General features: G+C 33.4%; 1 protein-coding gene across 3 annotated transcripts in view; it reads right to left on the bottom strand.

Annotated features, from left to right (window-relative positions):
* Positions 1-18207, bottom strand: part of PIK3CB (phosphatidylinositol-4,5-bisphosphate 3-kinase catalytic subunit beta) — a 117694-nt gene that overhangs the window by 24936 nt on the left and 74551 nt on the right. For all 3 annotated transcript variants that reach the window (XM_036745631.1, XM_036745633.1, XM_036745632.1), the window contains 4 exons: positions 15390-15578; positions 11270-11391; positions 7930-8073; positions 7042-7141 (listed from right to left, as the gene is read on the bottom strand). In XM_036745631.1, the coding sequence (XP_036601526.1) occupies positions 7042-7141; positions 7930-8073; positions 11270-11391; positions 15390-15578 (555 nt within the window). The remainder of the gene's footprint in view (positions 1-7041; positions 7142-7929; positions 8074-11269; positions 11392-15389; positions 15579-18207) is intronic.

The raw sequence follows: 18207 nt of genomic DNA, 5'->3' as shown, positions 1-18207 counted from the left end.
ATACTTCAAAGGACCAAGCTGCACCACAGTACATATTATTTTGTGTTAATTCATAAGGCCAAAAAAAGAGATTTTTATTTCAAAGAAAAATTATTACATTTTTTTGAACCAGTTGATGCGCCTGGTCCTTTTGGTGTTAACCTTTAACTGGAGCTACTAGCATGCTAACAAGTTCAATTTTTTCTTTTAATTTTTTTTAATTTTTTTCTTTGAATGTCTAACTAATTAGGAGTGTTTGAATTTTTTCTTTTAATTGCTAACTAATTAGGAGTGAAATTCTAAAAGGGTTAAAAATAAATGACCAATAAACTCAAAGGCACAGAATTTCCAAGATAAAAGGACTTTAGAAATCTCTCAGTTCAAACACTCTTATAGAGGAGGACGAGGACGATGAGGCCTAGAAAGCTTAAGGGATTTGCTCAAGGTCATATAGATAGTAAGTTACAGAACCTAGGACATAACTCAGGTCTTCTGATTTTAAATCTAAGGCTTTTACTCCTGTACCACATTTACACTAAATACACTGGTTCTCAGAAGGGGCACTGATATCGAAAGTTGTGTATCGTGGCTTCATGATTACATTCACTTCTGACTGTTCTACAGAAATGAAAAGTTAAGTATGGTGGAACAAAAGGGTTAATTCAATTATTTTTTTTCAAGGACTATGAAGGCAAACATCAATTATGGAAGGAAAAGAATGATTTGTAAAGATAAACACTACGCAAAGGAAAGATTGCTCATCACCCAGTTAACAGCACCTCCTCCCCATCTTGAAAGTGAAAGGCAAAATCCTTATCTACCTAAAGTGCTAAGAACACAAAATACAAACATATTTTGCCCTTCCTATTTTCCATGAACACCCATAGAATTCAATTCCAATTCAATTTAATTCATATATGTAATAAGCACTTAGTTATGTGGACAGTACTGTGCTAGGCCTTGAGGGAGCTACATTGATAAAAATAAGATAATGTCCTTGGCTGTTACAGAGTTAAGTAAAGATTGTAAACATGATCTGATATTCTCATGATGACCACTTCAGCATCATATATTCATCATCAAACAACTAAGTATCCTGAAAGAAGTTCACATTTTTATTTTCAGGAGTCTGCTTACCAGGGAGGAGACATAGGGTTGTGTTAGGTAGGTGAATTAATCCTAAAGTTTCTACTGATACTGTAGAAGTTGTAAGCTGCTTGATCACAAAACTGAAACAGTGGAAACCTGCCAGGATAGCCTTCTGTCAAAACCTAGATCCCTGTGCTTTTCCACAATCCCATGGGCTGTACAAACACGACCAATGAGGGAGAAAAATGGAACCTCTACTGTGCAAACAGGAACTTTCTGAAGTATTTCTACTTTGAATTTCTTCCGTGTTTGCACAGTTGGGAATTTTTCTGCCCCATCTTTGACTGGGTTGACATTTACTTTCGGGAAAGTGCAATGAAAACCTCAATGGCCATGAGCCAATTACTGAAGTATTTCATCACCTTGTCTTCTTTAGGGGTTTACAGTCCTATTAAGAACTGACAGCCAGGAACTTTATCTTCTGCTCTTGGTCATAGAAAAGAACAAGAACTTAAAATTGAAAATTATGTCTTCTGTTTCTGTTGCTACAAAATAAAATGAGGTTCTTCGAAAATGGAAAAAAAAAGTTTTCAGAGAAAGTAATTATCTTTAAGAAGTCAATTAATTTTAATATACAGTCTTCTCTCATCCTTCTTTTTGGGCCCTAGCATTGTTCTCTAATTATTAAGACACAAGTGTGTCTTGTTTCCTCAAGTAGGCTCTAAGTTTCTTCTATCATTTTTTCCTTCAATTTCTATAGTACTTAGCATAGTGTTGGAAACAGTCAGTAGTACCCATAAATAAATGCTTGTTGAATAAATGGATACATGCAACATTGCAAAGGATCTTCCTTCAAGTATGAATAATCCTGAATTAGGACAGTTTCCAACTTTGATCTCACTTACGCCACATAATGTGGAAATGATAAAATAAACACATAAAATAATTATTACTCCCTCCTTCTTTTATAGGAGATGAAGTCGTATGAGAGATCTAGGATTTCAGTTGGGTGGGATATCAGTAATCACTCTTCCAACACAGATCATACAACTCGATAACTTAGTTTATGTAGTCTTTCAGGATTGCTGTGGCTGAAAAATTGATCACCTTGAAACCGCACTGAAAAGCTTCTATGACCTTAGCCAGGCTGGTCCTTAGAAAACAGACACAAAAGCTCATACCAAAGCTTTCCCACTGTGAGAAGACCTGTAAGAACTCTAATTCTTCGGGATTCTCTAACTTTGAGAACTGAAAAATCACCACCAGATCACATTACAGACAGACAACAACAGAGCAGGCCTTCGCTGGAGGGAAAAGAATTAATCATTAAGAATGAATTTTTCTAGATGTATGTGAGCTACATAAATTATTAAAACAAAATGGGAGAAAGAGAAAGAGCTTGATTTCTGCCAACTTAATATGAATAAGAACATAATTTAAACAACGGTAAAGTTGTTATGGATCAGATATTCAACACCCAAGTAACACTAAAGGTGATATAAAATTCATGGATGCTCTGATTCAATTCAATCAAATCAAACATCAACTGAACACCAATTATGTTAAAGACATTATTTTGGACACTGAGATGGATATAGATATAAATAAGATATTGCACTTACTCCTTAAAGAGTTTAAATCAAGTAGGAAAGATATGTACAAGTACCAAGTGTTCAATACAAATTAAAATAAAAAAGTTAAAAAACAGTGAATCCAGAGACAGGAGAGTTCATATCTGGATTGGAGGAGGGGTATCTATGGCAAGTTTCATAAAGAAACTAACATTTGAGTTGGGTTCATAAAAACGGGCAAGATTTAAACAAGGAGGAGATGAGGAGAATGGGGAACAGATAAGAATTCCAGGCATATTAAACAAGATGACTATAGTCTCAGAGGAGAAAAAGTATGAGAGATGTTCAAGAAGAGTGTGTATAAACGGGTTTCTCTAATTTAATGGAATATGTGAAGTTAGAAAAAATTAATAAAATGAATGCAGAGAAGTATGGAGATTTGCCTCTGATACAAAGTGAAGCACCCAGAGCAGGGTGAAAAAAATATATATATATACATGATTAGAACAAGGTAAATGGAAAAAACAATCACAAAACAATCAAAAGTGAATACAGCAAAACAAAGAACAAGCATAGCTCCAAGGAAGAGATAAAAGAAAACACCCACCCCACTCATTTGCAGAGATGGAAGATCCATGGGTGTGGCATATTGCATATATTTTTGGAAATTCTGAATGCACTGATTGGTTTTGCTGACTGTTGTTGGTCTGTTCTTTCTCTTTTTTCTTTAGAACATTATGTTATTTGGAATGGACCTCTGGGAGGGAAGGGGAATAAGAAACTGGGAGAAATTTTGGAGATAATAAAAAATAAAGATGAATAAAATACATTTTAAACGAATGACTAAGAAGACAGATTCAGACAAATCTGGGAAAACCTTCAAGAAACGATACAGAGTGAAATGAACCAAGAAAACAATTCATACAATAACTAAAAAAGTATAAAGGGAAACAACTTTGAAAGAATAATCTCAATTCCAGAAGAAAGCAGATGAAACATACCTTGAACCTTTTGATGAACTAGAATTAAGAATGAAATACACAATTTCTGACACAATCAATGTGTAGATTTTTTTTGTAGTAATTTTTTATTACCAAAAAAGAAATTTATTTTGTTTTTTGAGTTTTTATTGTTTAGGAAGAGTTTTAAGGAGAGAAAGAATAACAGTGATACAAAAAAGAAGAAAAGAGAATTAATAAAACACAAACTACATAGAAGACAGCAAGAGACACAGAGATATAGACAAATCAAAAGCATTGGAACTAAATATACTACATAAATATAAATATATAAACACATATCAGGAAGTACACAATTGAGATTTATGTTATTATATGAAATTCTATTTCTTTGTGCATAGAAACTTATTGATTTTATTAAGTTCATTATAAAAAAGGAAAAGGAGGAGAAATGAAGGCTAATGAAGGATAATCATAACTATCCAGGCATATAAAAACATGATGTGTACAAATAGAGTATACATTCACTGAATCCAAAAAATCAGATTAGAGGGAATCCCTCTTACTCTTAAAAGAGGTAAATTAAGAATAAGGAAATGAAGGTATGTAAAAAAATAACTATGCAATTCTTTATTCCAAGAGGACATAAATGTTTAAAACATAATTTAAAGTACAGAATTCTTAGGTAACAGTACCTTATATACAGAGGGTGCTTAAAAATGTTTAATTAAATTTAGTGAAACTAAAGAATTCTAGAAGATTTCTTTACCTTCTAAAATTATGCTTAATACCTAGAGCAAGGATTCCTAATAACCCTTTTCACGTCATGGATGACATCCCACTCCCCTGGCCCCACCTCCCCCCACACCCCCGCCAGCAGTCTGGTAAAGCCTATGGACCCTTTCTCAGAATAATATACTGGTAGGCAGCACAGTGACTGGAGTGCCAGGCCTGGTGGAGTTAAGAAGACCCAAGTTCAAATGTAGGCTTGGACGCTTACTAGCTGCTGTGTCTTTAGTGCAGTGCCTGGCACGTAGGAACTAAATAAATATTTATTGATTTTTATTATTGTTGTTGTTATTAACTTTGGGCAAGTCACTTATTCTCTTTGTCTCAGGCTCCTCAACTGTAAAACGGAGCACCTACTTCCCAGAGTTATTGTGATGATCAAATAAGGTAATATTTGTAAAGCACACAGCAGCACAGTGCTTGGTATAGAGTAGGTGCTATATAAATGCTTTATTATCACCATTGCTGTTGTATACAGAAAATAAAATACATAGGATTACAAAGTAAGTTAATTATATTGAAAGTTATCAAAATATTTTTTAAAAAACAAATTCATAGATCTCCTAAAATTCATCCATAGAACCCGAGACTCTGCAGGCTAAGAACCCCTTAACCAGAGGTACAAGTACATTGCCCTTCAACAGCCCTCAGTATAACTATTAAAAACAGAATACCATGCCAATCCAAAAATATTTAATTAAGTTCCAATTGTGAAGGATACCGTGGAAGGGATTAGTATGCTGAAGACAGATTAGCTTACAGGGGTGCTAAATCACAAGGAATTATAATAAACTGTGAACTATAATAATAAATTCACTATGAGAAAAATTATGATGCAATGGTACTAGGAACAGACACTATACTTAATTTAACCCAAAGCAGTAAAAATAGGTTATTTCAATCAATAAATATCATAAACAATATACCCACCAAAAATATTACAAAGTACCCACCTATACTTGACTTCTACTTGGCAATGGACAAATCCAATAAAAAACCTACCCTCAAGGAGTTTATAATACAATGTTTTATTAGGATTGAGAATAAACTAGTTGTTCTATATGGGGATAAGAATGAGGTGGGGATAAGATCCCATTACTGCTAATAGTTTTTGATCCATCAATCCTTCAGAAGTTTAAAGACTAAAAGGTCCTAAATATAACAAAATACTCTCATCAGAATTTTGGAGTGTAACATTCATATCAGCAGTTTTTCTGGCAGTAAGATATCTGAAACAAAGTGGATGCTCATCCATTGAGGGATGGCTGAACAAACTGTGGCACATGAAGGGGAAGTCTATGTGAACTGAAGAAGCAGGGTAAAGAGAACAACCTAGGACACTAATGGATACAATGGAAAAAAATGCTAAAAAAAAAAAAAAAAAAAAGAGAGAGAGAGACTCCGACTCATCCAGGTCTGAAACACTTTCTAATAACAAAGGAGTCAGGGACACAAATTGCTAGCTATATTATCAGGCATAATCCCTTTGTTCTGCTTGGCATAACTTTTTTTTTCTTTGTTACAAAATGGAGTTCAAGTGGGGTTCAAAATGGACTTGATGAAATGATGTGAAATCAGCAATGTTGGCTATAATTTACTGAACGTAATGTTCAGAATGAATAATACCTTCTCATACCAGGTATGTTTTATTGGGGGAAATAGTCAACATTTAGTCCATAAAAAGGACTGTGGTGCTAGAGGTTCCTCCCACTGCTTACAATCAATTCTACCAAATATCTCTTGAATTTATTAAGGAATCTGCTACATCTGAGTGGTAGAAGAGATGTCAAGCATGAACCTCACATGCACGTATATATTATCATACCTATCTAATCTAGATATATAGACATTCACATACACAAGGTGTCTCAAAATTCTTCAGGCAATACCTTCAAACTTTTTTAAGTTTTAAGTTTAAGTTTTTTAAAATTAGGAAAGTTTTATGCCTTAATAGTTTAAAACTGAACTAACACTTTTGAGGCACTCTGTATGTGCAAGCAAAACAAAAAATTATATAGTACTTTAAAGTCTATAAAGTCCTTTACACCAGGCAAAGGATGCTAGCTAGCATGGGTCATAAATGATAAAATGAACAATGGTTACGACATAAAATTGAAAAATTTTGACTAAAAAAGATTAATGCAACTAAGATGAAAGGGTAATTACATGAAAAAAGTTTTTTGCTTGAAAATTCTCTGATGAAGATCTGATTAAAAAAATATACAAAAAGCTGATTCAAATATAGAAGAATGACAGCCATTTCTTAATAGAAAAATGGTAAAAGGATAAAAATAGGCAGTTTTCAAAGGGAAAGCACACAAAGCACTTTACATAAATCATCTAATTGGATCACGCCAACAAACCTGAGGGATACTTATTACAGGTATTATTATCCCTAATTCCAAGATGAAGAAAGAGTGGCCTATAGAGGCATAAGTTGACTTTCCCTTGTGATATATTTGTTAAGTCTCAAGAGGGAGGAATAGACTGAACCCAAGTTTCTCTTGAATACAATTCCAGTACATGCCCCACAAACTGCTTCTCTACAGCAAAACAAATTTTGGGCAAATCCCTCATATCTGTTGGGCTCTATGGCTCCTTTCAGTTACAATTTTCTTTGACCATGAATATCAACATTCAAAAGGAACTTATACCTGTTTAGAAAGCACTTTCATATAGCCCACGCTTCCTCGACAATAAGCTTCAAGTATTACACCAAATTGCACTGAAAAGGCAGGAATGTGTACCTCTGACCTGAAGAGATTCAGTAAGAAAATGAATCATTCATCAATATGCATATTACATTGTCAAAAATATATGGTTTTGTTAAATTGGAACTAAATTGTAATGATAGCATTCAAAGTAAAGTTAAAATATTTGCTATTGTTAGCAAACATCCCAAAATATTTAATTTCCCATTTCATTTCTGAGAATGTTTCAGTTAAATATTTGACAAAGGTCTCTAAATGATGGGGGGAAAATCAACTCTTCTCCCCCCAAAACAAAAGGAAATGACTGATTCACACTCACATGGGCAGCACATAAAATCCTAAAAACCCAACATATTATTAAATCATAATGAGCACACTGGTTGAACACTGAATATGATCTTGGGTGCACATCCCTTTTCAGCAAACTTTACTTTTCGTTAATTAAACATTAAGAAGCATAGCCAAAAGACAAAAAAAAAATTTCCGACTGATTATGTATTCATTTCTTTACTAGTGCAAGAGTATAAAGAATTCAAATTAGTAGTATGAATGGTTATAATTTAAAAAGGATATGAGTATATATATTAAAGTACAGATGAAATCTTAGCGAATGACTGAAATGTCTCAAGCAGAATGTGATGCATATCAAAAGACTAAGCACAGTTTTAAGCTACTAAAGATACTAAAGTATAAGCTGCATTGACTTATGGAACCCCCTTTTATTCCAAAATTAATTAAACATGCTGGTTTATCATGCTGGATAAATTCATAGGGGCATAAACCACTCCCTCTTCCCCCCACCAAAATTATTTTTAGCTAAAAACTACTTACCTAAGATGCCAAAATAGAAATTGCCCTATTCTCCTATTAGCAAGTGCTCTGTCTAACATGAATCTAGACAGGGCACAATCAAGAAAAGGTTCATATTTCAAAACCTGTACAAGTTGTAGAAGATACTGAGACAGTTCTTCATCACTGAAACAGAAGGAAGACTGAGTCAAATACAAATATCAATGAACAGAAAAAGGCTTTTTATAGAAATATAGGTTTTATGAGGAGCTAAAATTAACTTATTAAAAATGAAAGAACATTTTAAAATGCATAAGTACATAAACAACAAATGTAGGATTATAAAATATCTTATGATGGGTCTACGTGGCTAAGTAGTATCTAACAAATTATGGACATAAATAATTATAAAGGACAGAATGTCCTAATATGAACTTAATGAAGGGTTCAGAATTGAGGCTAGACAGCATAAAAAGATAATTTTAGTATTCCTTTTCTTATTATTCATTGAGTTTCAAGTCAAACAGGATTACTGGCTCTCACTGCTCCTGAAATCAATGCCCCATCTTTTGCTTCTCCGTCTCAGCATAGTCTGAAATCTCTATCTTCCTTCAAAGCTCAAAGCTAGCAAATACTATTAATGTCCCAGTTTGATTCCATGATTACTAGTAGTCTTTACCTCCACAAATTTTACATATATTTACTTAACTGACTGCATACACTATAAACCTCTGGTAAAAAGTAAGCTGTTTGAGGACAGGGAATTGTTTTATTTTCCTCTTTCTTTTCCTTATTACCAAAATATCATCTAGAACAAGAGAGATACTTTATTACTGAATTGAGATGAATTACTACAGGGCTGAATAAAATTTAATACTTAAAGTGTTAACCATACTGAAAGTGAGGCCCTCATGGAAATCAAAGAATCTTTTGCTCCAGATGTAAATTCTATCCTTTTAAAACAGTCTTCTATAAGTTCATCCCATTTTACTAAAGTATGTAGCTAAGATAATCAGAACAAAATTAAAACTTGTCTGAAATCTTTTGGAAGTTGGTCAACAAATAAACCAACAAGCATTTCTTTTAAGTGGTTAGTATGTGTCATGCACCACACTAGGCAGCAGGGAGAAAAATAAAGAGTAAAACATTTCTTGGCTTCAAGGTTCTTACATTCTATAGGGAATAAAACATGCATACACAAAACACACACACACACACACACAAACACACCATACACAAATGGGGGAGGGAGGATGATGCTATCTGGTAGAATCAAGGAGGCTTCATGTAAAACTTGGAACTTGAACTGAACTCTGAAGTAACCTAGGGATTCTAAGTGGTGAAGATAGGGGAAGAATGTATTACAAGAATGGGGGACATTTAGTTCAAAGACCAGGAGATGGGACATGGGGTTTTCATGCACAAGGAACAAGAAGTCCAATTTGGTTGGAATGCAGAATTTGCAGTAGGAAATAATATACAATAAGCCTTGAAAGGCAGGCTGTGGTCAGACTGTAAAGGGCTTTAGATGTTAAAGGACTTATGCTTGACCTAAGAGGTAGCAGATAGCCAGTAAAAGGTAGTAGGGAGTAAAAGGATAAGAATTGGATTTTATGAAGATCCACTTTGGAAGCTGTGTAGAAGATGAATGAGACCGGGGAGACCTTGAGGCAAGGAGATTTAGAGGCTGAAACACTCAAGAAGGGAGGTCAAGTGGGCCTGAACTAGAGTACTAGCTGTATAAATAGAGAGACGGGGACAGACCGAAGAAATGTTGTAGAGCTAAAAATGACAAGATTTATCATTTGTAGAAAAGACAAAGGATTCGATGTGGGGGATAAGTAAGAATGAGGAGTTGAGGCTTCAAACCTAGGTTAACAGAAGGAGGGTAGTACTTCCCACAAAAGTAGGCAAATTCAGCAGAGGGAAAGGTTTTGGGAGAAAGATAAGCAATTCTCTTTTGGACAGGCTGGATTTGAGTTGTCTAAGGGAAATGAATTCAAATTATTGGTGAATTGTGACTGGCTCTCAGGAGAGGATCAGGAATTAGAAAGATCAGTTATATACAGAGTTAGGAGTCATCTACATAGAGATGATAATTAAACCCAAGCGCATTAATGTGGTCACTAAGACAGAGGGGTTTATAGGAAAACAGGATAGTTTATAATTAGGTATTCAACTGCATAATTTCAACACTGAACAATGATAACTAAAGTAAAATCTCATTAGTTTGGACTCAACTAATTGGCAGTATGAGATATAATGGGGCAAGAATGGAGTTTATACTTATTTAGCAAATCCTTTATTTAGATTTAATTCAGAGCAAATCAAGAGAATATGACCTCAGAGTAAAATTTAAAATATAAGAGACTGTAACATTTTAAAAAGATTAAGAATCTACCTGGTGTGCTTATTATAAACCATTAAGGCAAATTCCTTAAAGACATGTACTACCCCACACTACTTGGCATAGTCTGAGTTATTAAATGTAAATGGAAGTAACAGAATTTCATTTCTTTTTAAAAATTTAATTTCAGGTGTTGTTCCTTTTCCCTTGTCTCAAATTCTTGGTTATACTTTACCAGTTCACCTTGAATCTTTAAAAAATCTGGCTAATTAAACTGATGGCAGCAATATATTTGTGCTAGGAAATTTTGACGACTTGTCTCTTTTTTTCTTTGGCAGAATTTAACCTTAAAAAAAGTATTCCAAGTGGATTCAGTCATCAACACTGAGGTAAACTGAAAAACTACACGATGAAACATCTTAAAGCATTTAGTGAATACATAACATAAACGTTTAAAATTATCTAGCTTAGTGTTTAGCACTCAAAAATAAAGGACGACAAAGATGGGAAGAGTGTAATAACATGGCAAGTAAAGAGTGAAAACAAAGTGAAACATCAAATTAAGCATCCTATAAATGTTTATTGAGTGAATTATACTATCCCCCAGTTGTACTATCTTGTATAAAATATTAATTTCCTTAGCTACACTGGTGGAAAATTACAAGCAAAAAAATTTATTGAATTTTAGAAAATCAAATTTAGTTATGGAAGTGGTGAATCGGGAGGTACATGCAATAGATATGCATAGGTATAGGAGATAAATACATTAGATATATAAGCACTTGATCGGCTTTGTGGCTCAACCAGTTTTCTTTATCTTTCGTAGGTGTGTGAGAAATCTAATATAGGCATAGCGTATTGTGACCAAAGTCAGGTGACTTAACTGAGCAAAGAACTCTCATGATTAAACTAAGTAAGGGGTCTGAAAATGAACAAACCATTGCCTTGACATCTGTTTCTTTTCTAATAGATTAATAAGTAACATAAATGTTCTTATTTTGCCAAGCACAACAGAAAGAGACAATAAGAAAGTACCTCATTTGCTTCAAGCAGCTCACTGCATACTCTCTTACATACTGGTCAGGATAATTAAAGTCTAATAATTCCAACGCTTCTCTAGGAGGCAGTTTAGGCCATATCTGAAGAAGAGCCTGTAGCTGTTGAAAAATTAAGAATCTTTAAGGTATACTTGCATTTTAAAAACACTGGCCTTTTGGAAAACAGAAAGACTACAGAAATGACAAACAGATTTAAAAGTTGGCTCTTGGAAATGAATAACAAAACCCGACAAACCTTAGCTAACTGAATTTTAAAAAGAGAAAGAGGAAAGGGGTCAGGGGGAGTAAAGGAAAAAAGAGGGAGAAACCAAAAGCCATTCCCCAATAGATAAGTGGTCAAAGGATATGAACAGTTCTCAAAATAAGGCTTGCAAACGCTATATTAACAACTATATCAGAGAATGCTCCAAATCACTAATAAAAAGAGAAATGCAAATCAAGTTAACTCCAAAGTTTCAGCTCACATCCAGCAAACTAAGGAAAACGACAAAAGATGGGAATGGTCAATTTTGGAGGAGTTGTGGGAAGACAAAGGGACACTATAGTGAATTGTTGATAGAGCTATGAAATAATACAATCATTTTGGAAAAAAATTTAGAATTATGGAAATGAAGTGACTAAAATGCCCACACCTTTTGCTTAGAGATTCCACTGCTACATCAAAATGTTACAGCAGCACTTTTATGGTATAATAGAAATGGAAATAAAGTACATGTCCATAAATTGGAAAATGGCCAAACAATTTGTAATACTTGAATATAATTCACTACTACTGTATTCTAAAAAACTACAAATAAGGTGAACACAGAGAAAGATGGAAAAACTTAAATGAATTGATGCAAAGTGAAATAAGCAGAGCCAAAAAAAGAGTATATATAATGACTACAAAAAAATTAAATGGAAAGAACGCTGAAACAATTTCAAATAAATGATGTAGGGTTACCAAAAACAAACAAACAAACAAACAAAAAAAAAAAAACAAAAACAAAAAAACAAGCTTGGGCCCAGAGAAGAAATACGAGAGGACACCTTTCCCCAATAATTTTGCATAAGTCCATTGGTATTGAATAACGATTATCAGGCTTTTGAAATATACTGATTGGTGTTACTGATTTTTTCTCTTCTTCCTCCTTCTCTTTTTTTCCCCCCTTTAAAAAATATCACTTGTTACATGGCATGGGTCAGAGGGTAAGGAATAGGGAAAGATAATGGGATACACATAGGTGATACAAAAATAAAAGATATCAAAATTATATTTAAAATAAATACACTATAAATAATCATCTGTTTCACCATTAATTTGTATGTCTTCTCCCCCCTCCACCTTTTTTTGAGAGTATATGAATTTGTATACCTTTGCAAGTAGTCTTTTCCTTAGAAATCTCCAGAATGGAAAAAATCCCAGCATTAATGAAATTCCTTTCTCTGACCACAATTATATTTTTATACCATATTACACAAGAAGACATAATACAGTATGTTCTTTGGCATAAATACACATAATGCAATTTCTCTTCTTAGATTTGATATTGCCTCTTTTGTTGATTGTTTTCCATCAAAAAGAAAGATTTTTGTAATGGTATATAATTTATACATATCATTAAAAAAACTCCCCCACTTCTTCAAAATCTAAACAATAAATTCATATACTAAGGTTACAAAACAGTTTTAAAAAAAATAACAAATGAATCATCTGTAAAATCAGAACTAGAGGACATCTCAGGTCTCATTCCTTCTAGCTGTAAATATATATCACCCAAAGACCCTATATCAATACTTCTGAAAGAAAACAGATTCCTTCACTAATACTGCCATGAATCCTTTTATTTTTTACAGAAAATGAGCTGGGTCACAGTTCTGTTAGGAATAAAATGAGGGATTTGGTATAGATAATCTAAAATTTCCTCCAGATCTAACAGTGTATGACTCAAGTTAAATAATATCAACTGCACAAAAGACCTCCTCTGAGGAAGCTTGAAGAATTGGGATTATATTGGAGGTATAGACAAATTTTAGAGATGTATATATGTATGTATATATGGTAGGAAAGGGAATAAGATAAAACCTCGCCAGACTAATATCTGTGATCTGATGGTGTATATTTACAGATTAAGAGTATAATAACATAAAGTTATCTTCTCTGATACAAATATAAATCAGTAAGTAATAAAATAATGAAAACCATAAAATGTACCAAATGCAAATTTGTATATGCTATTGGTCAACTTAGGTGAAAGGAAAATAAGGAAACATAATAAAATCCTTGTAGGATGTTAGGCAAAATTATAAACTCATCTGTACTGGTATGTTTTTGAACCTATTTAATAAATTTTCTACTTATAAAATTATTTCAAATTAATAAATTCCAAATCCAGTATCAGATAAGTAAATGTTTAGTTTGATTATAATCAATTAATCAATGAACATATATTAAGTGCCTTAAGTGCTAGTCATTGTGCTAAGTGTTGGGGATTTAAAAAAAGGCAAAAAACAGTCCCTACCTTCAAGAAGCTTAAAATCTAATGGGGGAGACAACATGCAAACAAAAATATACAAAGCAAGCTATCTACAAGACAAAGAGGGAATAATCAAAAGAAGGAAAGCACTGAAATTAAGAGGGGTTAGGAAGGGTTTCCACAGAAGGTGGGATTTTAGTTGGACTTGAAGGAAGTCAGGGAGACCAGTTGTCAAAGCAGAGAAGGGAGAGCACTCCAGGCATGGGGGAAAGCCAGAGAAAATTCCCAGAGCAGAGAAGGATGGAGAGTCTTGCTCACAGATCAGCCAGGAGGCCAATGTCACTGCATTAAAGAGAAAGTATTGGGGAATAGGGTGTAAGAAGACTGGAAAGGTAAGAGGGGGCTAGGTTATGAAGAACTTTGAATGCCAAACAGGGCATTCTATATTTGTTCCTGGAAACAAAAGGATTGTTGAGTAGTAAGGGTGACATGACCTGAGCTTTAGGAAAATCACTTTAGTGGCTGAATGGAGAGTGAAATGGAGTGGGGAGGGACCCATCAGCAGACTACTGCAGCAATCAAGGCATAAGTAAAATAAAAAATAATCCTACAGATTTCAAAGCAATTAGATAGTCTAAAAGAAATTTGTATATATGTAACAAATTATGTTGATAAATATATATATACATATATGTACATATGAATTTGTTATGTAAATAGAAATTTTAAAATCATGCAGTTGGGTCATAATTGGGAGGCTGGAGAGATCAACTGAGTTTAATGAAACAGCTAATGAAATCAGCAAAGTAGTTAAGTTGCTAAGGTGGATCTTCCCCTGCCTCCCCCCAAGCTGAAGAATGGGAAAGGGATAGTCTTTACTCATTTAGATTTTTAAATCTACCTAAGACACATATTTTATAGTACTGCCAACTATATACCATGTGCTCTTTAAATTAAAATCACCAACTGAACACCTAGGGACTTTCCCTGACAAGCTCCAAAATAAAGTCGAGCCCCTCTTGAACTGAACTTAAGGAAATTCACTAAAGACTAACTGAAATTAACTTTAATCAAACCAAATGGCTTACAAGCTAAGACATTTTTCCTAAAATGTGAGTTTTAAAAAATGAAAATATTTGTAAAATTTAGAAGTCATTGTAATGATGCATTTTCACCTACCCGCTGGGGCAAAAATCTAGGCTACAATGTTTGCTAAATAATTAGTGATATTATGATCAACAAATAAATCTTTGAAAGAACCTCAAAATGATAAAGTGTATAACTATGGCTATTTTCTTGTTCTATAAGATTGAGGCAAACTGATACTTTGAGTTATATTTTGTCAAAGCCCTACTATGAATGTAGAACCTGCCAACTGCAATTCCTTCTATTTTATTGCTGTTTCTAATCAATCAATTAACAAACATTTGTAAAGCAGTTATCACATGTAAAACACTGCACTAGACCCTGGAATACAAAAAGAAGGAATAAAAGAACTTCTACTCAGGGATGATCTATGTTGCTAATTCAGCCCTCTCAGCCAGGAGGATATTTCTTTGTATTAATTTTTTTTTCTCGAAAACCAGATGAGACATATGTATTATTCAGAGTTATCGATACTATTGATTTGGTTGACCTTACCTGAGCAACATCTTCAAGTTTATTCCATTTGACAGACAGCAGCAATTTTGGCAATGACTGTGGAAAATTTTCTCTACAGTCTTGTCTCAAAGTCCAAATAAGATCCATTTCATTCTCACACAGTTGGGATAAAGGATCCCTCTCCATGATTTCTTTGAGCACAGCATGAAATTTTTTTCCACCTCGACTCTAATAAAGTAAAATTTATGACATTAAATACAACAATAGTTAAGATTCCTGGTAAAACCTGATATTTTCTTTGTGACACTGAGCAAATCACAGCTTCTCTGAGTCTCAGTTTCCTTATTTGTAAAATGAAAGGATTGAATTAAATGATCTCTGAGGTCCCCTTACAGCTCTATATCCTATTGGCCTATGAGTACTGAACAAACACAACAGGACTAATCTTTGCTGAATCCAAATTAAGAATTAAGGGCATGTTTTTTGTCTTCTATAGAAATAAACAAATATTAACGCATTGATTTAAATTATTTTTAATGGGAGTGGGTACCTTGGTTTTTCTTTGAAAACTCAAATCTATAAACCATAGGTAAAGGAAGTTCTAGCCTTTAAATAAAATAAGTTTTACGTTTAAAAAACAAAACAACACATCTATACAAAAGCACTAGGTGGCAATATTGCCATTTTCTTCAAAAATATTAGATTAGCATAACTATGTCCTCTTTATATCTGTGTATTCTATTCATGTATCATTTTCTCTCCCTAAAAGGCAAATATTCAGAAGTTTTCTTTGTTTTATTAAGGGTTAGAGAGAGGGACAAAAAGGGCAAATCCAAGGAGAAGGCAACCTTGTGGTCTGCTTCTTTAAGTTTCAAAACATAAAATATCCATATGCATGGAATTCAAAATATAATAGCATTATTATTTGGCTGAAATTAAATATTTTTCCTATTTTTATTCTCAGGATAGTGTATTGAAGAAAATGATACATCTGTTTTATGACCCAAGTTCCATGAACTTCGGTCTAAACAACAAGGTTTACTTTTCCCATATCTGCACACATTTTTGGAAGATCTTGTTGTAGTCAAAATCTTTTTACCTTAAATTTTCTTTTTAGGTATAGCTGCCAAAAGAATATGAGGATCTGTGTTGCAAGAGAAGGCAGGTAGAGGGCATAGCAGAGTGGGTACTGTACTTAGAGTCAGGAAGACCTGAGTTCAAATCCTGCCTCAGACACTTACTACCAATGAGATCATGAGCAAGTCACATAATTGCTCTCTGTACCACGTTCTTCAACTGTAAAATGGAGATAGTAAAACTATCTACCCAGAAAGGCTGCTGTGGAGCTAAAAATGAGATAATATTTGTAATCCTTTAAGCTCAAATAAATGCTACCTATTATTAATATGATTTTTTACCTAGGTTTCATATTAACATGTAAATGAATAAACTAATACTGGTATGTTACTGATCTTTAAACCACTATAATGGCATCTATAGTGAAAGGGTTTATAATAGCATATCAAAATCTACCCTGAAATATTAAATAAAATTTAGAACCTTATTCTATATACTCATTCTATTTGCATTAGCCTGCTTTACTTTTTAATGGATTAATTTTAGTTCAGCTATGCCTTCAGTGGAACTAGAGCAAAATCAGAAAAGTTAAGGACTGCACAGAACCTGCAATCTGCAAAAGGGCTCGGATTTAAGCTCTCTTTTGTTTTGGAGCATTACATTTTCTTGTGTCCAAGTCTTACCCTCTCCCATTCAACATAAGACTCATTACAGATGTTTTCATTTTACTGTTGAACTAATTTATAAATAGAATGGGAAAGCCACCAAATCTGACAAATTTATGTTTCTTGTTTGTGTTGGCTAAGGTTCTTATTCGTGGGTCATAAAAGCTCAAGGTGGAAAGTTCTAGGCAGTGACATTCCTAAAAGGAATCACCCATTGAATAATTATATTATCTTTGGAACTAAAATCTTTTCTTAGGACTATAAAGTCATTCTTGTGAGAGACCAGGAAAAGCTCCAAGAAACAGAATTATCAGTGCAACACATGTATGATGTCTTGGCTCAAAATTTCTCCTTACTGGGTCAAATAATCAGTTGGATAAGAAAGAATATTAGAATCTAACTTAATTGCTCTCTAACCAACCAATTCACATAAAAAAAAAATTGTCACAAAGGTTCATGGTCATGGGTTAATTTTGGAGTGAAAGTAATTTGCCCTTCATTTTCTGGATTTCACAATAGCCAAATATGAGGAATAAGTATCATTGATCTCCAGTCCTATGTTATTAAAACTTAAAATTTTGGCTCAACTTGAGGATAATATCAAGAAAAAAATACAAGAAAAGATCTGAACTGCAGAAGGTGATATTGAAGTTATAATAGGACATAGATGAACAAATTTTAATGTTTAAATTAAAAGTTAAAAGCTCTCATCCAAGCCTTCAAGCAAGTTTGGTTACTTTACAAATATGATTTGAAGGTTCTTTCATAAAGGAATGTACATAGGAGTTTAAAAGTTTTAGGTAATAATTACAAGCTTGGTTTGATTAATAGAATGATTAAAAGAATTAATAAATGGTCTACGTCAAAGTTACTGTTAGCAAATCCTTTTCTGAAGGAAGAGTTGAAACATGCACCCTGAAAATAATCTGATTAATTCAGGAGTGTAGAAATGCCACAGAAAGTATGGGTCAACATGTGATCAATAAAGACTTATATTAAAATACTAAATACAACTGCTGTTCTTTATACAACAGACAAGGCCAACAAGAATTAAATTATTCAATTGAATTAAGTAGGTTGTAATGTTTCCAGGTGAACTATCCAGAGGTAAATCA

The sequence above is a fragment of the Trichosurus vulpecula genome, chromosome 2 (assembly GCF_011100635.1).
Source record: "Trichosurus vulpecula isolate mTriVul1 chromosome 2, mTriVul1.pri, whole genome shotgun sequence".
In the NCBI taxonomy this organism is placed as follows: domain Eukaryota; kingdom Metazoa; phylum Chordata; class Mammalia; order Diprotodontia; family Phalangeridae; genus Trichosurus; species Trichosurus vulpecula.
Note: the sequence above shows the minus strand (reverse complement) of the source record. Positions and strands in the feature narration are given on the sequence as shown.